Source organism: Camelus dromedarius, chromosome 6, assembly GCF_036321535.1.
Source record: "Camelus dromedarius isolate mCamDro1 chromosome 6, mCamDro1.pat, whole genome shotgun sequence".
In the NCBI taxonomy this organism is placed as follows: Eukaryota; Metazoa; Chordata; class Mammalia; order Artiodactyla; family Camelidae; genus Camelus; species Camelus dromedarius.
The window spans coordinates 46,618,088-46,645,996 of record NC_087441.1 but is presented as its reverse complement, the minus strand read 5'-3'; the positions used below and the strand labels follow the sequence as shown (position 1 = coordinate 46,645,996).

Below are 27,909 nucleotides of genomic sequence, written 5' to 3'. Positions count from 1 at the left end.
GAACCAGAAAGTTAGCTGCAGATACAATTCTCAAGTCCCAATTTACATCTTAAGGTAGCATGGAAGCAATTCAAACTTAAGACTTTGTAAAAGATTAAAGCATATTATAGGTATTGCAATTTCAACAATTTTGGAAATAATATCTGCTAAGATACTGTTTAAACCCTAAACAATTCCTTTGTGTTAACCAAAGACTTAGTCAATAACAAATGATATTTTAAAACTGATCCCTGATGAAACTATCTGAAGAGGAAAAAGAAAAAGGAAACGAGGAATGTATTTTGAAACTTACTTCTCATATTGACATCTATAGGATTTACACTTGCAGCGTGCACTTTGATAATGACTTCATTTGGATAGTGTATCATAGGTATAGCCATGTTCTGAGTAAATCGAAGCACTTCATTATTCCCGTATTTATCTATCACCCAAGCAGGCATGACACTGCTCCTTGGAGAGGTAGTACTAATTCTTCTAACTGAAGGCTTCTGCACAACTTGGCTTCTCCAGAAGCAAACCGCAGTACAGGTATTTCTAAGAACACAGGTCTTCAGAAACCCCATCGTTAACAGTGGTTGAATTGCGTGCCCTAATTAAAATGCACTTGGAGTGGATCAACCTCTCACCCCTAAATTCGGTCAAATTCTGCCAAACACACTGGGCGGCTTCAAAGTTGAGAATTCAGAAATGAAGTTAAACCAGCGGAGCAAATGAAAAAAGAAGAGTATGAAATTACTCTACTCTTCGCATCTGAAATGCTCCAATTAACGTTCCAGTCAGTATTCTGTACATGCTCCTCCTCCCTTACACCCCCCCCCAACTTTAAAACAAAACACCCCTAGAACCCTGCCGGGTCCCGGGAGCTGTGGGCGGGACGAGCCCACTCCGCTGTGATCCACACGCCAAAGAAACAGCCGCTTCCAGAGCCCCGCCGCGACCCTAGCTCGCTCTCCTTCGCCGCGGACTTGCTTAGCGGTGCCAACCAATCGCGTGCAAAGATCATTTCCTTGGGCGGCAATTCGACCTATCGGAGTCCTCGGTGCTGACAGGTTCAATGAGGAACGATCAAACATGGCTGCGCCCATGTAACCTCGGCAGCGGCCGCTGACCTTTCTTTTCCTTCTTGTCACCTGGACCCTGTGGTGGCAGGCGGGGCACAAGAACCATGCTGGGCCGGACCCTCCGAGAAGTGAGTGGAATTGCCTGCCGAGGGCCCAGGGAGGTCGGAAAGATTCGCGGAGTCCTTGTTCGCGGGCAGGAGTCTCCGGGCCTGACCGTGCATCCTGGTTCGCCTCGCCGCCTCTTCCCTGAAACTGGGTGGGGGGTTTGCACCTCCGGGTCCTTAGGCTTTACTCCCCATACCTGTTTCGGAGTTAGGATCTCAGCCGGGGAGACTTCTGCACCGCAGAGCTGCGGGGTGGAAGTGCACGCCGGCTTCTCTCCATTACTTGTTAGCTCAGGCAGGGTTGGGCCCCGGATGGTCTCTCGGAGGAGTGGGCTCTGTGAGATGAGGGGGATTTGGCTGGTCCACTTCAGTCTCTCTTCTGTCTCCGACGCTCATCTGATGCAGTCCTCACGAAGGAGTCAGCAAATCTGTCCCTTGCAAAAGCCAAGTAGTGATTTCTGGCTTTTCCCCCTATATTAATGCTCTAGGCTTCAAATCACCAACATACCAAAGATTCTTTTACCCGTGTCTCCATTTCCCTGACATGATTTTTGAACGCTAGGCTGTATTTGTGAATGTGTTCTGGACATCTCTTCCAAGTGTCCCATAAAGCACCTCACATTCAACTTAACCAAAGTTGACATCATCGTTGTAACAGAAACACCTCATGTCTCAACCTCTATCATAAAAAACAAACAAAAACCTGATTTCTGAATTCTTAATATTCTCTAATGGCACATCTATTACCCAGTTGCCCTTGGAGTCTTCCTCATATGTAGTATGCAGTAAGTCGCTAAACTGTTAAATCTATCCCTGCTGATAGGGCTTCAGCTTTCCTTGCTTTCTGGCCCAGATCTCTCAACCTATAAAGCTGTCTGCAGACTCACTGCTATCAGAATCACCTCGGGGCCCTCCTTAAAACTACAGTTGTGTTCCACTCAGGCAGATCAGGATGGTAAGGCCCAGAGTATATAGTTTAACCAGGGCTCCACGTGATTCTGCTGATAAGTGTCAGCTGAGGACCCACCTTGCCTTCCATCTTCCACTTGTATCTTCACCTGGGAAGTCTTTGTTTTCTTTTTCCAGCTGGCAGCTCTTTTAGAAAGCTGTAAATTATGAGAAGTTTAAACCCACAGGCTTTAAATAATAGTTCTTCCTCTCAATACATTGTTTTATCATCTTTAATTGCGTCTGGCCTATACTGTCAGTGAAGAATCCAGTTTATTCTTAAAAAAAAAATTTTTTTTTAAACACAAAGCTGTTTTAAAATGAAATGCAACCTAAAAAACTTGGTATGTTCTTCTGCCCTCTTCCCCTTCAGCACTACTTTTTTTTGTGCCTCCCCTTCCTGGTGTTGTTGAGTAAGCCATTGTGAGAAACAGCTTTTACCTCAAGGTGGGGGGAAAACATAGGGAACCCAAGGGTAGACAGGAGGTTGCCTTGGCATAACTTCATCACTTCTTTAACAAATATTTATTGATGTCTACTGTGTGCAAAACATTAGTTGGTTATTTTTGCAGCCCGTAATATACCTTCTGTCCACTCTGTTTTTTCCACGTCATTGTACCACCCAAATTCTACCAATTAGAGATTAATTTAGTGCATATTCTATTTTAAATATGTAAGGATGCCTGGGAAGGTTGAATTATTTATCCATTGTTATAAATGGTAGTAGTTCAATCAAATTTCTCTCCTTCATCACACCCAAGCTGGGATAATCAGTTGAAGAAAGGGAAAATTTAGCGGAGAGCAAATTAGGGGGGAGGCCTGGAAACTATGGAATTTTGAGGCAATTTGGAGGACCCAAGAGGAGGCTTAGGGCAATAGAGGAACCCTAAGGGGGAACGCTAAAAGGAAGTAAAATGCCAAACAGGAGGTAAAAACTCCTACTTGTAAATTTTACCCAGGTGTATTCAGGATGGCAGAGGAGTCTTTGACCTTCCTTTTTTGTGTCATGATCCCAGTGTTTCTAGGAACCAGACACTGGGCCAATATTATTCATCCTATGCTATATTAAATAAAGTTAATTATATATCCAATGGGCTTCTTGGGAGTCTAGCCTAAGAACATTTAATTGTTCCATGGGAGAATAGATTCCAAACTTCAAACAATTCAGCCATTCATTCATTTAGCCAACATTTATTGAGTACCCCTGTGTTCTCAACACTGGGGATTATCATTGAAGACAGGCAGAAGCTCCTGTCCTCATGAAACCTACACTTTTGTGGGGAAGCAGGCATTAAATATGTTTTCTTTTAAAGTAAATAATATAATTTCAGGTAGTGTAGGTGCTATGAAGAAAGATTAAGCAGGCTCTGGTGTGAGAACTAGTTGGGGGAGATGGATGTTTTAGATGGAGTGGTCAGGGAAGGTTTTTCTGACTGAGTAGATATTTGATGGAGACCTGAAGGATAAGCAGAGTGAGTCCTGGGAAGATCTGGGAGAAGGGTGTTCCAGGCAGAGGAAAGAGTAAGTGCAAAGATGCTAAAGCAAGAGCAAGCTTGGCATGTTCAAGGAATAGCAGGAAGGCCAGCACACCCGAGAGAAGCGAATGAGGAGAGTAGTGGGAGATGAAGTTAGAGAGATAAGCAGGAGCCAGATCATGGAGAACCTTTCAGGCCATGGTAAGGATTGTGGGTTTTATTTCAAATGTGATACAAAGCCTCTGGAAAGGTGTCAGTGGACGTGATCTGATTTAAAATTTGAAAGCTCCTTCAGGCTACTCTTAAGGATTATGATCTATAGGAAAGCAAGTGAGGAAGCAGGAAGACCAGTTAGAAGGCTGTTATTGGCAAGAAATGATGGCAGCATGGTTACGGTGGTAGGAGTAGAGGTAGTGCTGAGTGGGTATTACTTTTTATTTATTTATTTTTTAAGTTAGGGCTTTCTGATGGATTGGATTGGGGTTGGAGGGAAAGGTAAATCAAGGAGGATGCTTAGATTTGGGGCCTGGGCAGTTGGGGAAATGGTAACATTTATCAAGATGGGAAAGACTCTACAGGGAGCATGTTTGTAAGAAGGTTATCAAGATGTCTGTTCTAGACGCGTTGATTTTGTGATGCCTCCTAAGATATACAAGCGAAGATGTCAGCTAAGCAGGTGGAGATAGGAGAGTGGAGATCAAGAAAGAAGCAAGGTATGAGGATATAAATTGGCCAGGACAGAGAAGATAACTGAAGCTCCATGGCCAGGTGAAATCACCTGGGAAATTGAGTGTAGAAGCAGAAGGGCGCCTAAAGCTTTCCAGTTTGTACAGGTCAGCAATAGGGAGCAGAGCCAGCAAAAGAGACTTGAAAGAATAGCCAGTAAGGCAAGAGAAAAGAACCAGGAGGGCTTAGTGTCCTGAAATACAAGTGAAGAAGAAGTGTTTCACAGAGGGAGTGATCTCTAGTGCTGAGTGCTGCTGGACTGAGCCAGGACTGCTGGATTTAGGATCACAGAGGTTGCTGGTGATCTTGACTGTTGTTTCTTGGAACAATGGAGACAAAAGCATAAATGTTAAGTGAGCATGTTAAAGAGAGTACGAGTCAACTGGACACTTGGCCTTCAAGGGCTCTCATATACATACTTCAGCATTTATCGAGACAATTTTTCTTTTGAAAGACAGGTCTTTTCCTAAGTGAATCTTTGATGTTATCTGTAAAGTTAATAAAATGGTCTGTACTTTACAAAGAAGTAAATGCTGTAACACCTTGCATAGAGAAGTATTATAATCCAGAACAAGGGCTTTGGAAACAAGATCAGGCCTTGGTAAATCCCAGCTTTGTGACTGTCTCACTGTGTGATTTCAAGCAGGAACTTCAGTAATTTATCAGTAAAATGGAAATAATGTCAGCTTCTTAGTGTGCATGTAAGGATTAAATGAAATATAAAACATCTAGGATAATGCCTGGAACTAAGTGCTGCTACCAACACTAATTTTGTTACAGGGACAAAATTACTAGATTATATATATTTATAATTTTCTCTTCCCCTGGTTTCTAAGAGTGGTTCCTGAGGGAGATTTCTTAATTTTTCTAAGAAGTTATTCTTACTTATCTATTGCTGCATAACAAATTAATATAAATGTTTTGGCTTAAAATAACACAGTCTTAAAACTCACATACACACAATCTTATCATCTCATGGTTTTGTGGGTCAGGAATCCAGGAATGGAGTAGCTGGCTTCTCTGCTCAGAGTCTCACAAGGCTGAAATCAAGGTGTCACTCAGGGCTGCGGTTTCTTGGGATGCCTTGACGTCCTCTTTCTACCCCACTGGTCGTTGGCAGAATCCGTTTCCTTGCCTTTGTAGGACTGATCTCCATCTTCCTGCTGACTATGTGAGTAACAGTAAATGAGCTCAGGGGACAGGAGATGTGGGATAATTAGAACTGGGGTTTGGGAGATTATACAGATGTTAGTAATGATGCGGTCTGAACTGTGACCATGTGAGCTGGTAACTGGGGTGAGGTGAAGGAAGAGTTGTGTGAAGTGAGGTCAGGAACTGAGAGGCCAAGTGTCAGTGTACCTGACCTGAAGTTTGAAGTCAACAAAAATAGCAAGAGGAGCTGTAGAAAAGAAGGCTCCAGTGTCCTAGCAGCTAAAGTCTTCAGTGAACGGAAAGGAGTACCAGGGAGCCTGTAGGATAGCACACCAGGGAGAGTAAAACCGTCTCCTCCAAGGCCTGTGCTTCAGATGAGCTGGGGGTTTGGAGAGAAGAGGGAAGAGAAAGGCACGGAGGACCAGGAGGATGCTTGCCTGCAGTTCTCCCCTCCCCCACTGGACTCGGTGTGTGGTAGGTAGGAGCTGAGACAGCCATACCTTGGGAACACTGCAGAAGCAGTGGCCCCAATTTCCAAAAGCAAAAAGAAATGCTAGGGAGAGAGCCTTTGTTTTAACAAACTTTTTGTTGATTTCCTCTTCTACTCAGATAGGACACCTTTAGTTCTGCCCCAGGGGAACCGTACTGTCTAGATACCTATACTTAGAATCCTTGTTGCTCGGTCCACTCTAGAGTCCACTGTAGCCAATTAGCATCCTTGTGTTCATCTCTCTTCTCCGATACCTGTGTTGATTTTCTCAAATCTGGGTTTCCTAAAAATGGTCCTAACAAAGATCACCACTTAAAATGGGTACTCACAGACAGTCTCGTTTCTTGCCCTTGTAACCACAACCGTAACTCCTTACTTCTTATTCTAACACCACTTGGCAAGTCAGAAAGCAGATAATGAGCATTAGGGAGGCGAAAGAGGAGAGAAAATGGCAAGCCTAATTTTCCTCCTTACAGCTTTGCTCTGGGGTAGGCCTGTCTGTATACCTGTCTCTCCAGTGCTGGGATTTTGCTAGTTCTGACCCTTACACCTAACCAACCACCGACTTCTTTTTTTTCACCCCATATGCACAATATTAGAATACACTACTGTCTTTTCTTTCCCTTCAGCTCCTCTCTTCTAAAGAAGTTATGTTTTATACAAACAGTTCAACAGAAATCTCTCCTTGTTACTAGGTTATCTCCTTTAAGTCCAGCCCATCTGCCCCTCCCCATGGCAGGCAGCCCTTTCCTCCTCTTGTCCATCAGCATTAGGGGGTCCTCTCAGTGCCCTATTCCCACTGCTCTTCTGGCTTAAAACCCTCAGGCCTAAGAATACCGCTGCTTTGATGATTTATTCAACAGCCGAGAGCAGATCATTTGCAGATTTTCTGCAAATGCGAACTCCTATTGCTTGATGTATATAGGACGCATGAAAATACAGTCAACATGGAGGAGAAGCTAAGCTTCCACTGGTGCAGAGAGGAATGTGAAGGAGCAGATGTTAAGAAATTGTCTTTTACTATTGTGTGACTTTGGACAAATCGCTTAACCTCTCTGAGCTTCAGTTTCTTCATCTATGTAATGAGGTTAATAATACCTAACTTAAGGGGTAGTTTTATGGGTTAAATAAAGTAATAATGCATGTAAAAGCAATAACAGTGCCTGGCTCTTGGTAAATACTCAGATGTTACTTTTTCTTCATCCCCCTTGTCTCTGAGCTTCCAATTCTCTTTTCAGATTGTCTCCAAAGCTTTGGTATCATCTTTGACCTCTTGTTATTCATTCCTTTTATCTGATTAGTAAGTTTTTATTATTATTACTTTCTATAGGAAGTATCAAATAGTCATCACTTCACCTCAGGCTTTACTTACTTTCAATATGCAGGTGCTGGTCACTTGCAGTGCGGTTTATTTTAATGCTTTCTTTACTAGCCTTCCTAATGCATCAAAGACAGGATTTCAGAAATGTGTTTTTAGTTGGCTTTTGAACCCATATTTTATAAGCATTTCTCTCAATTCGTAGTGGTTCTTGCTTGAATTCTACAGTGGGTAAAAAGATCTTTTTAATAAAGATCACTTATTTGGAACATGAAGTCCTGTAATGCCTGTCTAGTTCATTTCTTTTTGTACCGTAGATGGCCTGTGTTGCAGCTGAGCTCCTCTCTACGCAATCTACCCTAACCCATGCTTCACCTGCGCCGGGCCTCTGCTGCTCCTGGACAGAGTGGCTGACCTAAACCATCCATCTTGTTTGTTCATGCCTGCCTTAGAAACAGAGCTCCTCAGCTAGGACTGTGAATATGGTGTCCTCCAATCCATCTTGCAGCTGACCCATGTGTTACCCTCATTCACTACACTAAGTACAGGCTGGATAGGTGCTCTTGGTTTTGAATCCAAGCTTCACTTCAAAATTTTCTACTTAACCACCGTCTGCCCACCTCAGTGTAACATTTGAAACTTATGCAGACTCAATGGATTTTTGAATTTTATATATTATAGGTTTCTGCAGCCCTGAAACAAGGCCAGATTACACCAACTGAGCTCTGTCAAAAATGCCTCTCCCTTATCAAGAAGACCAAGTTTCTAAATGCTTACATTACTGTATCAGAAGAGGTGGCTTTAAAGCAAGCTGAAGAATCAGAGAAAAGATATAAGAAAGGTACGTTACTTCGAATTACTCCACTGCTATGACCCTAGAGAAAGGCTTTAATTGGATATAGTAGTCTCCATTCGGCAAGTGGAGCTTTAAACGTAAAGTATTCCCTTACTTAAAGAACTGACCATTAGGTATAATAAAAATGAAGCTAATGGATGTGTGATGCTAATGTCCAACTGCACATAATTTCTAACACAAATTTGATTTCTGAAGAAGTATCTTTACCAAAAACTAGTAGTTATTTTAATAACTAATATCAATGTGTCTATATTTCAAACTAGATATCTCTTCTATCCTTTTGGCTTTTTAACACAGGTCGCTCACTAGGGGATTTAGACGGAATTCCCATTGCGGTAAAAGACAACTTTAGCACGTCCGGCATTGAGACAACATGTGCATCAAACATGCTGAAAGGTAAAGTGTAATTGACCAGAGTATTGTCTTATAAAAATAGGTGTTTTTCAGTTTAAATTAAGGTATTAAAGTACCAAAATATTCTCAGACTAATTATATCTGCAAAGGAAATATTTAGGATGCAATATTACCTTTTCACTATTTGCTCTTTAAAAATGCAGAATTCTTCTTTCAAGGTAGGCCAGCTTAATGGGTGAATCCTACGTAGGAAGTTTTAGCGGTTCTATCTAGGAAGACTCAGTAAGTGATCACCACAGACACAAAAGTGACCTCTAACTCCCACTCGTTAATAATATAGGAATAAGTACAAAGTGACTGTCATTACCACTCTCTTGAGGATGGTATGAGGACTTATGAGCATCCACTGTCTGGTTATTATTTTTCTCCTGATTCCTCCATCTCTTATATCACTATACTTAGCAGAGTGGTGCTTACCTTTATTTTTTAAAGTTTAGTAGATCAAAAAGAAATCATATTTACCAAGATGTTTGGATCCTAAGAAGAAAAAGAAATGGAGAGAAGATAGAGTACTATGCACTAAAAGTAACCTTCTGTAAGGTGTATGCCCCATGTTCCTCTGATAGGTAGACCATTGTTAATTGTTTTGGAATATACACTAGATGGAGGAAATTTTACTGGACAAAAATCTATTTCTAACTGGAAATAGATAAAAATTACTGTGTGATACACAGCATTACCTGAGAAGAAAAAGTCAAGTCCTATGAGCAAAATAATGATTTGCGATTAGTTTCAAATGACTTTCTATCATTCAATATTCTGTAGTACTAACTGTTAAAGTCAGCATTTTTAGATTACAAAAATAGTGAATATATAGACTGCCTTTGGAAAACATATAGCAGTTAGCAATAGAGAAAATTAACTTTTGGAAGTACAACCTGCTATTTAAATTAGGAATAATTAACACATGTCAATACCAGTTGCTTAATTGCAGTTTAAAGTGATTTATATGTCCACTGTTTTCTTTCCTGCCATAAAAATGACTGAATTTTTTTGGAGGGATTAAGAGGTACAAACTACTATATATAAAATAAAATAAGCTATAAGGATATATTGCACATTACAGGAAATATAGCTAATATTTTACAATAACTTTAAATGAAGTATAATCTATAAAACTTTTGAATCACTATGTTGTACACTGGTAATCTATTATAAATCAACTATACCTCAATTTTTTTTTTAAAAAGAAGAAAATTACGGAATTTTTTTCAGGTTATGTACCGCCTTATAATGCTACAGTGGTTCAGAAGTTACTGGATCAGGGAGCTCTACTAATGGGAAAAACAAACTTAGATGAATTTGCTATGGGGTAAGTAAAACTGAAATTTTCTTTTCTTGTATTTCTTCTATCTATGTCTAATTTCATTAAGTGTAGGTGACTAAAAGTAGTGAAGTGATTTCTTGAGGACTCTAATACCAGCTTCTCAGTCCCTCTGTGAGATTACATTCCTCTGTCTAATAGGTCATACCTCATTTTGGTTTTAACTGGCCTTTCCTTGGTAACTAATGATGTTAAACACCATGTGTTTATTTTGCTACCTATAGATCTTCTTTGGTGAAGTATCTATTCAAATCTTTTGCCCCCTCTTTTTTAAAATCGGGTCATTTGTCTTCTTATGGAGTTGTACAAATTTTTTTTCATCTATTTTCAGTTCAAGTCCATTATCAGATAGTTGATTTGCAAATATTTCCCCAAGTCTCTGGCTTGCCTTTACATTATCCAAACATGCCTTTTAAAGAGTAAAATTCTTATTTTTGAAGTCTAATTCATCATTTTTTTTTCTTTAATGATTTGTGCTTTTTGTGTCCTATTGAAGATATCTTTACCTTGCCCAAGGCTACAAAGCTTTTTCTCCTATGTTTTCTCCTAGAAGTTTTATACTTCTAGTTCTTATATTTAGACTTGTGGTCCATTTGTTAATTTTTTGTATATGATGTGAATAAAGCCAAGGTTCTTTTTTTTTTTTTCTTTTACATATATCTGTCTAATAGATTTGGCACTATTTGTAAAAAAAAAAAAAAAAAAAAAATGTATCCTTTCCTCATTATATTACTTTGACTCCTGTCAAAAAATCAAATACATGTATAGGTCTATTTCTGGATTCTGTTCTGTTGATCCATGTATCTCTATTTACTCCATATTACACCGCCTTGATTATTGTAGCTTTATAGAAAGCCTTGAAAATAGGTAGTAGGAGTCCTTCAAGTTTGTTTTTCTTTTCCAAAATTATTTTACATATACCAGGCCCTTTACATTTCCATGTAAGTATATAATTGATTTTTCTACGTTGACCTTTCCTCCTGTGACTTGCTAACCTCACTTATTAATTCTGGTTGATCTTTGTAGATTCTTTGGTATATTTTATATAGATGATCATGTAGTCTGTAAGTAGAGATAGTTTTATTTCTTCTAATTTCTTTTTTTTAAAAAAAAATGGAGGTACTGGGGATTGAACCCAGGACCTCATGCATGTTAAGCAGTGCTCTACCACTGAGCTCTTTCCCTACCCCTCCATCTTTCTTTTTCTTGCCTTATTGCACCAGTTAGAACCTTTAGTGCAGTATTGAATAAGAGCAGATATCCTTGCCTTGTTCCTGATCATGACAGAAAGCATTTATTAGTCTTTCATTAAAAGCAGTTTTTATTTCCCCTTTTATAGCATTTGTTACATTTGTAATATTTGCTTGGTCTGTGTCCCATATTTCATAGAAGCAGATTCCTTGACCCTCTTATTTATAGCAGTATCTCTTAGCACTCAGTAAATGTATGTTGAATTAATTAATCTGTGGTATAAACTCGAACATAGGTTATTTAGGACATTGCCTTGAACAGCTGATCAAAATGAACATCACCAATGAGGTTGAAATGTAATTCCCTGAGGAGGAACACCATCAGCTATGCTATATTCCAGCTGAGAATGTATAACCTGAAGCTAATAACAAGGAAACAAAAGACAAACCTGAACTGAGAAACATTCTATTAAAATGCCAATTTCATTATAAACAAACAAACAAACAAACAAAGGCTGTGAAAATGTTCCAGATTAAAAGAGGCTAAAGAAAGTAAAACCTAAAATTTATAGAAGAAAACATAGGAGAAAATCTTTATGACCTTGAATTATGCAAAGATTTCCTAGCTAGGACACAAAGTATAATCTGTAAAATAAAAAAATTGATAAATTAGATTTCATTAAAATTAAGAACTTTTGTACTTTAAAATACACTGGTAAAAAATGAAAAAACAACAACAACAAAAAGAAAAAACAAGCCACAGACTGGGAGAAAATATTTGCAAAACATGTCTGAGAAAGAACTGGTATCCAGTATATGTAGAAATTTTCCCAACCCAATAAGAAAATGATTCAGTTTTTTGAAAAATGGGTAAAAGATGTAAGAAGACATTTCATCAAAGAAGATATACAGTTGGCACATAAACACATGAAAAAATGCTTAACATGGTTAGTCATTAAGGAAATGCAAATTAAAATCACAATGAAATTCATACACTTATTAATTAGAATGGCTTAAAAATGATAATATCAAGTACTGGCAAGAATGCAGAGCAATTGGATTTCTCATACAATGCTGGTAGAGAGTGCAAAATTATATAGCCATTTTGGAAAATGGTTTGACAGTTTCTTAAAAAGTTAAGCATACTTACCGTAAGACCCAGAATCTTAATCCTAGGTTTTTACACATGAGATGAAGGCTTATGGTTACACAAAAGCACTGGCTAGGGCCTTTCAGTATAATATTTATTGTGGCTTTATTCAATTTTCCAAACACAGGAAATAATTCAATGTCCATTGGCTGGTGAAAAAAGTAAAAAAATGAGGCAAAAGGGACAACGATAACTAATGTAATTCCTGACTCTGGACTTGATCCTCTACTGGGAGGAGGTAAAATGCTATAAAGAACATTATTGGATCGACTGACAAAATTGGATTACATATAGGAGATTTGATAAAAGTATTATATTGATATAATAAATGAAAACATCCCCTTGGGAAAGGAAACAGTCACCCAAGTCCAGGAAGCACAGAGAGTTCCACACAGGATCAACCCAAAGAGAAACACACCAAGGCACATAGTAATCAAATTGACAAAAATTAAGGATAAGGAGAAAATATTTAAAATAGCAAGAAAAAAAGCAACAAATAACATAAAAGGGAACTCCCATAAGGTTATCGGCTGATTTCTCAGGAGAAACTCTACAGGCCAGAAAGGAGTGGCACAATATATTTAAAGTGATGGAAGGGAAAAACTAACAACCACAAATACTCTATCCAGCAAGGCTTTCTTTCAAATATGATGGAGAAATCAAAAGCTTCACAGATAAACAAAAGCTAAAAGAATTCAGCACCACCAAACCAGCTTTACAACAAATGTTAAAGGAGCTTCTCTAGTCATCAGACTGTAAGAAAAGAGAACAAAAAGAAGAAAGGGAAGGGAAAAAAAAGACCTACAAAAGATTGTTTTGTCATTTTGGGGTCTTTTATGGTTCCGTATAAATTCTGGAATTGTTTGTTCTAGTTCTGTGAAGAATGTCATGAGTACTTTGACAGGGGTTGCATTGGATCTGTAGACTGCTTTGGGTAGTACAGCCATTTTGATAATGTTGATTCTTCCAATCCAAGAGCACAAGATGTCTTTCCATTTCTTTGTATCATTTTCAGTTTCCTTCATCAATGTTTTATAGTTTCCAGAGTATAGGTAACCTCCTTGGTTAAGTTTATTTCTAGGTATTTTGTTGTTTTTGATGCAATGGAAACATTTATGCCAGTTATAAAATTCTGATTTTTGAAGTGGAAAAAAAAAGTAAATGAAGGGCTGTAAATAGCAAAATATCCTTCCTTTTTATGGGTGTGTTGTATTCCATTACATATGTATGCTGCATCTTCTTTGTTCATCTGTTGATGTGCACTTGGAATGCTTCCAGGTCTTGGCAATTATAAATGATGTTGCTGTTAATAGCAGGATGTGTGTATCTTTTTAAATTAATTCTTATTCTGTGGTTGGCTTCATTCCTTTGATAACTACGTAAGTTCAAAAAGCTAAAGCTCTAAACATTCTTAGAAACAATGAAGAGTACACATATGTAAATTTTAAAAATATGTGCAGTATATTGTGTATATGTATTTACATGCAATATATTGTATATGTGCAGTCAAATTTTAACAGTTCTACCTAATAAAATGAAAAATGAAAAAAGTATTTATAAATTTTTAAGAAGTATTGTATTGATGTTAAATTTACAAAGATAACTATACTGTGACTCTGTAAGAGAATACCCTTCATCTTAGGAAGTGCACACTAAATACATACTAAAATACTTAGGGGTAAAGGGCCATCATATGTATAATTTACCCTCAAGTGGTTCAGAAAAAAAATTTTTGTGTTTATGTATGGACACAAATGATAAAACAAATAGGGTAAATGTGAGCAATAGGTGAATCTGGTTAGCGGGTATAAAGTTTTTTCATACTATTTTTATTTTTGTATTTATCTGTAAGATTGAAATTTATTTCAAAATGTAAAAAAATAAGTTATGAGCATTCCACTCAGAATGTGTCTCTTAAAACTTCTGATTAATAGGGGAATTCCTTCAAAAGACTGCTTGTTAACTGAATGTTTGTGGCACTCTTCAACTTAAAGACTTTAAGTTACTAGGGAAATCATCTTAAGCTGAATTAGAAGATCAATTGGGATAAAAATCTTAGCAGACTAGTTTTTCCTACATGCTACCACTTATGCTCCTACTTCTCTCCTTCACCTCCTCAGCCATCTAATTAAAGAAAACCACATCTAAGCAGGCTTCGTATCTTTTCCAGTTCAAGTTACAGTGGATTATTTGGAAGCAAATAATATCAGGAGGCAAAAATTTCACATAAAATCAGTTTGATTAAGATATCTTGCTTCACTTCTTCATCTCAGATCTGGAAGCACAGATGGCATATTTGGACCCGTTAAAAACCCCTGGAGTTTTTCAGAACAATACAGAAAAAAGAGGAAGCAGAAGTCCCATGGTGAGAAAGAGGATTCAGATTGGCTCATAACTGGAGGAAGCTCAGGAGGGAGCGCGGCAGCCGTATCAGCATTCACATGCTTTACGTAAGATGCTTCCTGCTATCTGTACTTTGAAACCCAACCCAACACACATAGTCATAAACCATACACAAAATCCAACAGTAGAGTCATTCATACCTTGGAATTTTTATTACTCTTTAGTGAGCTATTTGTGCTCAATGTTTTATCAAAATTATATCTTATAAATACACTCAACTATACAGTACACTTATGTGTATTTTATACATTAAACCTTTTTTGAATTTTTATTTTATTTTTTAACATGTAAACTCTTCCTCTATATCACCTAGTTCTCTTAAAAACATGATTTTACAGATCTTACAGAATGAACCAGTTAGCCTTCACTGAATTTCATTTTTTAAATAATTTATCTGGGTATCTACTCACTGATTATACAGAAATTTAGTGACTAACGTACCTTGGCTTTAGTTGAGTGCTTCTGAGCTAATTGTTAGCTGTGGTTTATCCTTCAGCTAAATCTCACTTTTGCAAGAGAAGAGGGAAAAAAAGGAAAGAGAGAGAAAATGCTCCTAATATGTATCAATAGAAAATTTAAAATAGTGTTTTTATAAATCTGCAGCTAAAGATATATATCAGTAAGTAAAGCTTTTTCAAATTTGTAGGGAGGTAATTTGTTCAACTGTCATACTTTGTATTTAAAAGAATCCATCAGTCATGCTCTATGTCCCATTTGTAAAGCATTTTTTAACCATCTAAAGAAAAATAAATAAATATTACTGTTATTATATTTATTTTATTGGTCTCAATTTAACCAAATAGGATGTTTTCTTTAGTAGTACTATATGTGTTTTTTCTCTCCCTAATTATCCACTGAAACTAAGCTCTCTTGCAGGCATTGCAATCAATAAATTATTTATATCTTTTAGAGCTATGGAGATTTAGATTCTACAGATTTTTTAAGTTTCCCTGAAATCTTGTTAACAAGTAAAACCATTTCACTTTATCTCTGGAATTTTATAGCACTCCATTAATATTAATGAGATTTCTGACGAGTTAGGATTGCAAGATTAGGTGCTTTTTTTCTATCCTTATCACCCCACTTAGTGTTCATCTTTCTGAATGTGCTTTGAGAAGATGGCATTTTGACACATATTTCCTATGGAAATGTAGGTTTTCTTTTACACCACTGTCGGTGAATCCTAATAAGAAAATGTATCCTTTTAGAAATTGTGAAAGCAACAGTCTGATTTTGTAGCTCAAGTGGACTTGGTAAGAAAGGCAATCTAATTTGCATTTTCTGTGGAGGACAAGGGCCATGTGACGGTAGGAGCCTTGTTCAGTCCAAAGCTTCACTCTGGGTGTAATCAAGAGAGGCACAGACCCAAAGTAACTCCAGATTGAAAGGGTCCCACACTGTCAGGGGTTCTGCTTTGTTTTCCCCTCTTTGATTTGTTTCTTTTTTAATAGTTTTAAAAACAGGAAGATTCTAGCAGCACTATGCTGCCGCTAAAGAGAATGAGCTCGAATGCTGTGTGGTGACATGGAAAGAAATCCAAGATACACTGTTAAGGGGAAAACACATTGCAGAACAGTATGTATAGTATGACCTTATTTCTGTAAAAATTGGTAACAGGACTATTATGGGGGCATTGATTTCACTTTATACATCATATATGGAATATTTTAATTTTTACAGTAGACATCACTCTTTTTGAATCAGAAAGACAATTCCAAAATAGTTTAAAAAAGTATAAATTTTTAATTATGGTAAAATAAATATAAAATGTAATACCTTAACCGCTTTTAAGTATATAGTTCAGTAGTGTTAAGTACATTCACATTATCATGCAGCCAATCTCCAGGACTTGTTTCATTTTCAAAACTGAAACCCCTTACCCATTAAACAACAGCTTCCCATTTGTCTGTCCTTCCCTCACTTCCCCAGCCCCCAACAACCACTCTTTTACTTTGTTTCTATGAATTTGACTACTGTAGGTACCTCATATGAGTGAAATTATACCATATTTGTGCTTTTGTGGCTCACTTATTTCAATTAGAATAATGTCCTCAAAGTTGTTGTTGTTTTTAAATAACAAAAACAAAGACTCCATAGGTAACTGAGCAAAAAAATGAATCTACACTTCATAGTTGGGTACTTCAGATACAAATATGAAAAATTATTCAAAAACGTACCTTAACAAAGCTTTTGGTTATCAAATTAACCAAATTTTAAGAACTGCTAGTACTCAGTGATGATAATGAAACATCAAACACAATCTGATTCACTGCAGTTGGGAATATAAATTGGCATAACCTTTCTGACAAGTAATTTGACAATATATATATTAAGAACTTGTAATAACAAGCAGACCCTTTGGCCCATTAACTCTACCTTCTTGGAAGCTAGCCTAAAAAATAATCAAATATATGGGCAAAGATTTATGTTTAAAGTGTTTATTGCAGAGTAACTTATTATGCAGTTATTCTAGTTGGCAACAATGTAAATGTTTAAGTAAATTACATTTATATCCATGGTTCTAAATGCGGTAGCAGAAGGGCTGTATCTGAGTTTCTGGAAAGAGTGTGTTCAGTTTGTAAAAGCATACTGTAAAATTGCCATTAAAAGAAGGCTTAAGATTTGTATGTACATTGATGGGAGAATGGACTTTAAAACTGGGAATCAATTGGGAATTGCCAATTGGTATGATAGAATATTATACATATTTAAGTTTTTTTGTAATTTTAATGACACAGTAAAAGGTTCATGATAAGCCAAGAGATGGAAACTTAAGATTAAAGAATGGCCTAAACCATAAAAGAAAAATGCGTTTAAAAAAAAAGACTTGAAGTTACTATGTCAAAATGTTAACAGTATTCACCTCAGGGTGGTGGAATATTTGTTGCCTCTTTATACTTTAAGAATTCTCTGAGACAGGTATGTTTTACTTTTGTATAATCAGGGGAAAATACACTGTAAAAATATACATTTTAAAAGGTTAATTCCAAATATAATTAGAGCTATGTTATCCTGCTAACAAGAATTCCATTTAAATTCCAGGGCTTTAGGATCAGATACAGGAGGATCGACCAGAAATCCAGCGGCCCACTGTGGGGTTGTTGGTTTAAAACCAAGCTATGGCTTGGTTTCTCGTCATGGTCTCATTCCCCTGGTGAATTCAATGGATGTGCCAGGAATCTTAACCAGATGTGTGGATGATGCAGCCATTGTGTTAGGTATTTATATGATTCCATATAGTTTCAAAACATTATGTTTGAACATTTTAATATAGTTAACACTATGGTAATAGGTAAAACACTATGCCTGTCACTCATCAGTATTTTTTTTATAGGTATACTAGCTGGGCATGACCCCAAAGATTCTACCACAGTACAAGATCCTGTTAAACCATTTGTGCTTCCCAGTTTGACAGATGTGAGCAAATTATGTGTAGGAATTCCAAAGGTAACTCTTTTACCACTTTACAAAAATACTGTCAAGTCAAATACAAAGCACAGACTTGGTAAATAGACAGATTGGGTTTGAATCCCTGCTCTGCCACTTTCATTAGCTATGTGACCTAAGCACATGAAAGCAAATATGTTAAATTACTAACCTTTTAAATTTTTAATCTTAAGCTTAGCAGTAATTTGTTGGATAATTTTTTGTTCTGGGAGACTATCCTTCATTGTAAGATGTTTAGCAGCATCACTGGCCTCTACCTCTAGGGATAGCACCACCACCACCACCACAGCCCCACAACCAAAACTGTCTACTGCCAAATGTCCCCTGGCTGAGAGGAAGAGGACCCAGTTGAGACCACTGCTGTAGAGAAATACTACTGTCTTAAAATCTTCAGTTTAGGTAATAGGTGTGTCTACTTTTAAGGATTTAGAGAGAGCACAGATTATAGAAACAGATCTAGTTTGGAATCCAGGATCCTCTATTTACCTGCTATGTAACGTTAGGAAAGTGACTTAACTTGTCTAGTCTCAGTAATTTTCGTTAATAAAACAAAGGATGATAAAATACATACATCAGAGGATGGTTAAAAGCATTAAATGAGAGAACCTTTGAACAGTATCTAGCAGAGTGCCTGATATATAATGAACATTTAATAAAAACAAGTTCTCCAACCAGGTCTGCAGTCTTTGATAGTATTTCTGTCCAGCCCACAAGATCTAGTCCTGTGCTCATCATGCCACATACACTCTTAAATCAGTTCAGTGTTTCTAGCTACCTACTAGCAATTTAATCAGATTTTCTAATGTACTGCCAGAGATTCTAGAGTACAGATTTTTATAAAACCATCTAGACAGATGTTCTAATTTCTGTATTTTTACTTTTTCCAATAAGGAATATCTTGCACCAGAATTGTCAAGTGAAGTACGGTCTCTTTGGTCCAAAGCCGCTAACCTGTTTGAGTCTGAGGGGGCCAAAGTAATTGAAGTCTCCCTGCCCCACACCAGTTTTTCAATTGTCTGCTACCATGTATTGTGTACATCAGAAGTGGCATCAAATATGGCAAGATTTGATGGGCTAGAATATGGTAAGATGCCTGTGTTTTAGATTTTTTTTTTTATGGGGGTAGGTAATTAGGTTTATTTAACTTGATAGAGGTACTGGGAATTGAACCCAGAACCTCATACATGCTAGGCATGCAGCCTACCAACTGAGCTATACCCTCCCCACAACTGTACCCTCCCCTCTTTGGATTTTTAAGATTGTTGTCTCAAACATTTGAAAGGTTCACTTATTAGTGACCAAAAAAAAAAAAATTGCCTGAGATAATATTAATGATTAAGCAAAGAAAATCATTGAATCCTTTTAACTTTGTCATTTTAGCATTATACTGTTCATCATAAATAGCTCTGTATCTTCAGTTTACCTCTCTGGACTGTGAATATCTTGAAGGTATCCTAGCTTTGTATTCTCAATTCATCCAAGGTAGCACCTGGCACATGGTAGGAGCTCAGTAAATATTTGAATCAATGAATGAATGAGGGAGTGAACAAATGAAGTTTCCCTCTTCGTTATTTTCTTCTCTCTCCTTGATTCCTGACAGGTCAGTCAGTCCAAGGCAGATGAAGAAGAGAAACTATTAAGGCCATCTCCTGAAATTTTAGTGTTGGTCACAAATGTGCCTGCTTTTCAGCCAAAACTTTACTTCCTTTTCAAGTACTGCTTATCTCTTTTTTGTTTTCAGGTCATAGATGTGACATCGGTGTGTCTACTGAAGCCATGTATGCTGCAACCAGACGAGAAGGGTTCAATGATGTGGTGAGAGGAAGAATTCTCTCAGGAAACTTTTTCTTATTAAAAGAGTAAGATAATTAGTTTAGGAATTCCCCCTACTCTTGAATCTTCAGGAATGAAGTCGTAGCATGTCTGTGAGGTCTTATTAATAGAGATAATTCCTAAGGAAGCAAAATCCTTATGCTTTGAATTAGAAATTATAATTAAAGGCCTGTTCATGGTATTTTTGGTTCTGGTTATTCAAAAACCAAAAAAAAAGATAAAAATTGATGCTCTAGCTAAATGATTAGTACAAACTAAGTAGGAAGCTCAGAAGGATTTTAGCCTCATTAAATGTTCCTATTATTTCCACATTGTCTTATTGCTATGAGAGCCTTAAGCAGGGAGTCACATTGGTGTCTCTTGAAAAATGTGGTGAGCCAACTCAGTTTTCCCTTGCATTGTGTATCTCTTGCTCTAAGAAAGAATTCTAAATTACTATGACTCCTACTTAGATTGTCTTCAGTATAAGTTTATTCACCATCTTGTGAATAGGATTAATCTTTCATACCACCAGGTCTGTCTAAGAGGACGTGAGAAGAGTGAAAAAGCAATAGTGGTTGTAAAAAATAGCTTTGTGGAGTTTTTCTATATGCTATATAGGATATACATATATATATAAGGATAGAAAGCATTTTATTCATCTATGCATCCCTTCAGGGCCAATAGTTAGGATTACTTTTTCCAAAAATATTATTTTAACAGCTACTATGAATAGTAGTATGGAGATTCCTCAAAAAATTAAAAATAGAACTACCATATGATCCAGCAATAGCACTTCTGGGTATATATCTGAAGGAAATGAAGTCCCTACCTCGAAGCATTATTCACAATAGTCAAGACAAGGAAACAACCTAACCGTCAACAGATGGATGGATAAAGAAAATGTGGCGTGTATGTATTCAAAAGAATATTATTCAAAAGATGTAAGTCCCCCATTTGTGATAACATGGATGGATTTTGAGGGTATTCTCCTAAGTGAAGTTAAGTCAGAGAAAGACAAATACTGTATGATCTCAGTTACATGGAGAATCTTTAAAAAAAAAAAAAAAAAAAGCCAAACTCACAGAAAGTAGAAGGGTAGTTGCAAGAGGCTGGGGTAAAATGGGACATTTTGGTTAAAGGCTACAAACTTCCACTTATAAAATGAGTTAAATTCTGAGGATCCAATGTACAGCCTAATTACTACAGATAGCAATATTGTATTATATATTTGAAAGTTGCTAAGACTAGGTATTAAATAGTCTCACCACATACACAGAAAATTGTAATTATGTGAGGTGAAGGATGCGTTAACTAATCTTACTGTGGTAGTCATTTTGCAGTATATATAAATATCAAATCATGTTGTACACCTTAAAACTACACAATTTCATATGCCAGTTATATCTCAATAAAGCTGGAAAACAAAACCCAAAAATATTACTTGATAATGAGGAAATCAAAGGGCTTCACTTATTTGCTTTCCTTCTCTCAGAACTTCCTCCCCTGAATGCCTGCTGTCTAGTATCTGAAATGGTTGTTTCATTTTGTCTAGTTTTCCAGTTGTTTAAAATGGCAAGGTAAATCCTAGCCCTATTACTCCATCATTGCTTTTGAACCATATTTAAAGTAGGAGGAAATTTAGTAGAAAACAGAAATATTTGTTCTCTTACGAAATTCAGGTTTGGGGGATGTTGTTAATGCATTGTTGAACCATCAACTGTTGGGCCAATTATAGGTGATGCCTGCATTCATCTCCCTGCAGATCCTGTGGTCAAATGATAGATAGGACATCTGATATTTCTATAGCATTCTTTAGGATAAAAAAGATTTCACATTTTTATCTCACCATATTTGGTCCTCAGTAAGATTGGAGCTGTTATATCCATTTTTACAGGTGAGGAAACTGATGTTTAGAATTGATAATACATTTGCCAGCCTTCATTAACAGCTTCAGGAAGATCTAAAGAATATTTTCCTTTTCCCTTTCTTTACATCATTGACTTATGGTCACGCCTATGTCAGGATAATTCCTTAATCTTTTCAGTAAATTAAGTGTCTTTTCTTTTTTTGGGGGGGGGGGGTAGTAACCATATCCTTTATTAATATTTTTGATTATCACAATAAGTCTCATTAACATCCATCATCTCATATAGATACAACATTAAAGAAATGGGAAAAATTTTGTGTGATGAGAACTCTGGATTTTACCCTCAACAATTTTTGTATAGAACATACAGCAATGTTAATTTTATTTACCATGTTGTACATTACATCTCCAGCATTTTATTTTATAACTGGTTACCTTTTGTACCTTTTGACTACCTTCATCCAATTCTGCCTCCCCAGTCTCTTGCCTCTGATAACAACAGATCTGATCTTTTTTTCTATGAGTTTGTTTTTAAACTATAATTGACCTACAATACTATGTTAGTTCCTGGTACACAACAAAGTGATTTGATATTTCTATGGGTTTCAAAATGATCACCATGAATCTAGTTGTCATCTGTCCCTATTCCAAGATATTACATAATTATTGACTGTATTCCCCACGCTGTATATTTTTATACCTAAAGGTCTGTACCTCAGTCTCTCACCTGTTGCTCTCCTCCCTCTCCCCCCTGCCCCTCTGGCAACCACCTGCAGTGAACATAGGGGTGCATACATCTTTTCAAGTTAGTGTTTTCATTTTCTTTGGTAAATACCCAGAAGTGGAATTGCCAGATCGTGTGGTGGTTCTATATTTAACTTTCTGAGGAATCTCCATACTGTTTTCCAGTGGCTACACCAACTTACAGTCCTGCCTATAGCACACGAGGGTTCCCTTTTTTTCCACATCCACACCAAAACTTGTTATTTGTTGTCTTTGATAATAGCCATTCTGACAAGTGTGAAGTGATAACTCATTGTGGTTTTGATTTGCATTTCCCGGATGATTAGTGATGTTGAACATCTTTTCATGTGCCTATTGGCCGTCTATATGTCTTCTTTGAAAAAATATCTACTCAGATCTGCTGCCCATTTTTTAATTGGTTGTTTTTTTGATGCTGAGCTGTATGAGTTCTTTGTATATTTTGGATATTAACCCCTTATCAGATGTATCTTTTGCAAATATCTTCTCCCATTCAGTAGGTGGCCGGAAGCAGCTTTTCTTGAATTTCACATTTCCATTCCTGAGCTATGCCTGTCTATAAAATACAACATTGCAAACACTGCTTACTTTCCCCAGTTTCTGTTTCCAGAGCATGTTTTCTAGCCTGTAATTCTGATGGCATGTTAGAATTTTGCAAAACTTCAGAATCCTTATAATAATTAGAACTATAGATGAAATAAGACATTATTATAATAGAGGATTGGAATGAGCCTCCAGAGACCTAAGTTCTAGTCCTTCTACCACTGCCAGTCTTTGCAACCTTCAGAGGGTCATTTAATTGCTATGCACTTGATTTTCCTCACCTGAAAATTAATGTTCTGGTTTCATGACGTCCCTGAAAGTGTTAATATTTTGTGATTATACGTGCAGAATTGCTTCTACTGGTGAATTCTAATTAATTAAATTCCAAATATACAAAATTTTTAGAATAACGACACAGTTGGAACAAAATTCATTTCTATGTGTTGTTAGGACTCTTAGTGGTACCTGCTCCTGAAGGCCAGTGATTCTTTAACAAGCTTTATGCCTGAGAATTGATTCAAAGAAGTAACAAAAAGCCTTTAAAATACCATCTATTTTTTTTCTCCAGAAACTATGAGAATTATTTTGTCAAAGCACAGAAAGTGAGACGACTCATTGCTAACGATTTTGTGAATGTTTTTAACTCTGGGGTGGATGTCTTGCTAACTCCCACCACCTTGAGCGAGGCAGCGCCATACACGGAGTTCATCAAAGAGGACAACAGAACGCGCAGTGCCCAGGATGATATTTTCACACAGGCTGTAAATATGGCAGGTGAGGATCCCTTGAGAACGTTCTGGTTTCCTTCAGATTTTTAGGTGGGCACCCTGGTCTTCAACTTAGGGCCTAGCTAGGTTGTTCCCTAAAGGCAATAGCTTGTTCTTCTGGAATGCTTAGGAGTGTGTGTGTGTGTGTCTTATAGACATGAACACATTTGCACTCACCACACACACACATTAATTTTCAAACCTACTGAAAAATTGAAGAAAGTCATGTAATGAATAACTATATGTCCTTTGCCTGGATTCATTCTTGTTAACATTTTGCTGCATTTGCTTTCTCCTTCCTCTCTCTCTCCGCACAAGCACACATGCACACACACGCACTTTGCTTTTAGGTGAATAATTTGATAGAAACTTTCAACATCATGTCGTTTCACACCTAAATACTTTAGCCTGAATCTTCTAAGAATAAAGACATTCTCCTTCATAATCACAGTTTCATCATCACATCTAAGAAAACTAACATAAACGTAATAAAATTCTGAATATAATTCACATTTAAGTTTTCTCAATTATACCAGAAGTGTCTTTTACAGGTTGTTTTTTCCCCTCATAATTACATTTGTTTGTGATGTCTCTTTAAAATCTAGAACAATCCCCCAGTTTTTCTATGTTCTTTTTTTTAGGACCACATCAGACTTGTAATTTTTGTTTCAATCATCAAACATAATATAGAAAATTCAAGAAGAGAAGAAAAGTCTGTTGTATTTATCTATGCTTTTGTTTTCTCTATTCATTTCTCCCTGATGTAACAAGATCCTTTGTTTTATCGTATCCTGTTTGGAGAAATTCCTTTAGCCATTTTTTCAGGGTAGGTCTGCTGGCAACCAAGCCTCTTAGCTTTCTTTCTGAGAAGTCTTGATTTTCCTTTCATTTTTAAAGGTTATTTTTGCTGGATATAGGTTTCTGGTTCGACAGTTCTTTAGCACTTAGAAAATGCCATGGTACTTCTGGCCTGCATAATTTCTGATAAGAAACTCCCTAATTTTAAAATTTTTTATTTTAAATGACACTGACTTCTTTGAAGAGTCTAGTCCACTTGCTTGTAGGATGTCTCATGCACAATCTGGGTTTGTCAGATTGCTTCCTCATGATTGGGTTGAATTAAACATTTTTGGCGGAAATACAACATTTGCTTCATGTCACGAAACAGTTAATGTTGGTTTGTCCCACTTTTAGAAGCTAAGTTGACCCCTTGGTTAAGGAACCTGCCAAATGTTTTCCTTATAAAGGTTTATTTTTCCTCTTAATCAATTATAAGCAATTGCTGAGATACTTTGAGACCATGTTCCCAGTAATCTTGAACCCATTTTTAGCATCTATTGATGATCCTTGCCTGAATTATTACTTAGAGAATTACAAAATGCTGGCTTTTCTAATTCTATCACTCTTTCACCATATATTAGCTAGCAGTCTTCTCTAAAGAATAGCTTTCCTTTTTTAAAAAAAAAAATTTCAATTACAGCAATTATTGTTATTGTTTTTGATGCCCAAATTGTCCCAAATTTAGTCAACAGGAGCCCCTTCAAGTTGCATGTACCTTTTAGACCCACCCCCCTTTAATTTTTGAAAACTTTCTAATTTTATGTCATAATAAAATATCCAAGGATCTTCTCCTTTCTCTGCCACAAACCTGAAATTAAAACTACCCTGAGTTACCATTTCTCTCATCTAAAGAACTGGCAAAAATTCAAAAGCTCAACAGCACACTCTATGGTCAAGGCTGTAGGAGAAAAAGCACTCATTTTGCTGATGGGAGTTCAAACAGTTTAACTTTTTTGGAGGGGAATTTGGCAATATCTAATTACATGTATATTTATCTTTCGGTGAAGCAACTCCTCTTCATTTGAGAAACGTTCAAGAAAACCAAAAAGAAAAGAAAAATAAAGGTCAAAAGGTAGTTCACTGGGTCAGCTAAATACTGAAAACAATGTAAATCCCCAACTATAGAAGAATGTTTGAATAAATTATGGTAAAAACCACATAGTGGAATACTATGCAGTTATAAAAAGGGGGTTGACGGTCTCTCAAAGACTATACAGTGATTTCTAAGATACATTAAGTGAACAAAGGAAGATACAAAAGCATGCATATCATAGAAGTTTTTTGGTTTTTTGAACCTTATCCTGTCTTGTACCTACGAGCACTGGAAAAGTGGAAGGGGGCTCTGCTTCTTAGGGTGGAGAATTACTCAACACTTAATGAATCTCTTTCTTTTCCCCAGGATTGCCAGCAGTGAATGTCCCTATGGCCCTCTCAAGCCAAGGGCTGCCAATAGGACTACAGTTTATTGGACGTGCATTTTGTGACCAGCAGCTTCTTACAATTGCCAAATGGTTTGAAAAACAAGTACAGTTTCCTATTATTCAACTTCAAGAACTAATGGAAGATTGTTCATCAGTCTCTGAAAATGGAAAGTTAGCTTCTGTTTCTCTAAAATAGTAGTGATAACTATATCATGCTAATTTAAATTACTTGTAAAGATTGTTATATTCTAGGAGTCAAGTGATCTTGCTAATCAATTCTTATAATTTGGTTCATTGTCAACACACTCATTCCTTTGAATCATTTTAAAAAATTCTTATAATATATTTACTTAATTGTAAATAATCTGTCCTCATGTATTAAGCATCCACTAAGTATAAATCAAGTACCAGATTTCTATTATAATACCAAATACATGTTCCTGAGAAATGATGCAGTCTGCAAAAATATTCATTAAAAAGAACAGCATACAGAAAAAGAAGCTTAGGGGCACACCTCTCAAAACTTGTACATCTCTGTGACCAATGCACCAATGGAAACAGTAAGTGGTATCCCCAGAGATAATGTGGGCAGCCCGGCTGACAGGCCACCCAGCATGTGGCGGAGGCCGCCTCAGGGGGTGTCACACATGCACAGAAACAGTGAAATGGGAATATCCTCCCCTGAGTGTGGGCAGAGCAGGTGGAAGAGGAGCTGTGAGCACAGGAGGAAGTGCGTGCTGCTGGGCCCCAGGGTCATGCAGATGGGGAGTGTGCCCCTCTCTCTGGGGAGAGCCCCAGGTGCAGGCACTCCTCTTCCTTCTAAGAATAGAGCTGCAGTGACTGTGAAGTTTTTCCCTTTCCTGCTAAAAGCTAAAATTTTACTTCTGCTATTCCAAAGCCCCAAGCCAAGGAACCAGAACAAGTCCACGTCACACTGAGTTCATTCCCCTAATTGCCAATCACAGATGAGCTCAAGGAAGTTTTTGTGACCTGACGGACCACACTGGACTCGAAATTTGGTGGGCAGTGGAACATGATTTTAGTGAGAAAGTTTCAAGATAAACAAGATCCAGTTATGAAAAATTGTAGATAATTGGGTGAGGATGCCAAAGAGGGGAAGCCCATGGCCTCCTCCCTTCCCCTAGATTCTCTATTCCTTATAGTTTTCTTACCCTCTTGACTTTCTCTACAAGTGCTCTCTTTTGGGCCCCTTGAGTGCAAAGAAACATTGATGGGAAGCTGTGTTCAGAATTTGGGGGGGAAAAATCTACTGAAAAATCATACATTTACCCACCATAAATTTCCATCATTGGATTTCTTTGTCTTTGCCAGAACACCACTGTCATCTCATGTTGATCAAGTGTTCTAATTTGATACTTATTTATTGTTCATAAGTTTAAGTAGGGAGCTGAATTATTATGTAATAGATTCACTTCGTCTAGTAAGAAAAAAATATTTTCTAAATGTGAAGGACATGAAGGGAAAATGTAAGAGGCAGAACCTTCTGAGAACCACTGAAGTGTTGCGTGATAGGAGTTCAGCCGGCCTGGTACTTGTCTTCATCAATGCTTTCCCCCCTGGGACCCTTGCACTCCCACATACTCCACCTGATAAACTTCAGGTAAAAGTTTTCTGTGCCAGGCCCACAAGGATTCTTATATATTTTGACTGAATCCCTGAATGAGGAAGAAATTCATGAGAAAGAATTGCTTTCCTTTAGAACAAGAGAAAACTCTTAGTTGGAGGAGCTATTATGATGTAAACAGCAAGCAAACAAACCTTTGCCCCAATATTTTTTAATGTGTGTATAATTTGAAATAAAAATTTTTCAAAGAA

General features: G+C 37.1%; 2 protein-coding genes across 4 annotated transcripts in view; one reads left to right on the top strand and one right to left on the bottom strand.

Annotated features, from left to right (window-relative positions):
• The window catches only part of RTN4IP1 (reticulon 4 interacting protein 1), a 43,275-nt gene extending 42,213 nt beyond the window's left edge, over nucleotides 1–1,062 (bottom strand). The window contains exon 1 of the mRNA XM_010989626.3: nucleotides 293–1,062. Within this exon, the coding sequence (XP_010987928.1) occupies nucleotides 293–563 (271 nt within the window). The 5' untranslated portion in view covers nucleotides 564–1,062. The remainder of the gene's footprint in view (nucleotides 1–292) is intronic.
• On the top strand, nucleotides 1,053–27,909 carry QRSL1 (glutaminyl-tRNA amidotransferase subunit QRSL1). Of its 3 annotated transcripts, none has more exons than XR_010381278.1 (11): nucleotides 1,053–1,189; nucleotides 7,956–8,115; nucleotides 8,428–8,526; nucleotides 9,760–9,856; nucleotides 14,482–14,658; nucleotides 17,654–17,829; nucleotides 17,946–18,058; nucleotides 18,950–19,142; nucleotides 19,800–19,873; nucleotides 20,594–20,782; nucleotides 23,614–23,746. XR_010381278.1 is itself a non-coding variant. In XM_010989625.3 (11 exons), exons 1-11 carry the CDS (start codon nucleotides 1,166–1,168, stop codon nucleotides 26,267–26,269), a joined length of 1,581 nt encoding a protein of 526 aa, XP_010987927.1. In that variant the 5' UTR covers nucleotides 1,053–1,165; the 3' UTR covers nucleotides 26,270–27,909. The 3 variants fall into 3 exon arrangements, 2 of the variants coding, with proteins under 2 accessions (XP_010987927.1, XP_031311964.1); XM_010989625.3 differs by lacking the exon at nucleotides 20,594–20,782 and adding an exon at nucleotides 26,052–27,909 and having other exon boundaries at nucleotides 19,800–19,917; nucleotides 23,614–23,819; XM_031456104.2 differs by lacking the exon at nucleotides 20,594–20,782 and having other exon boundaries at nucleotides 23,614–23,702.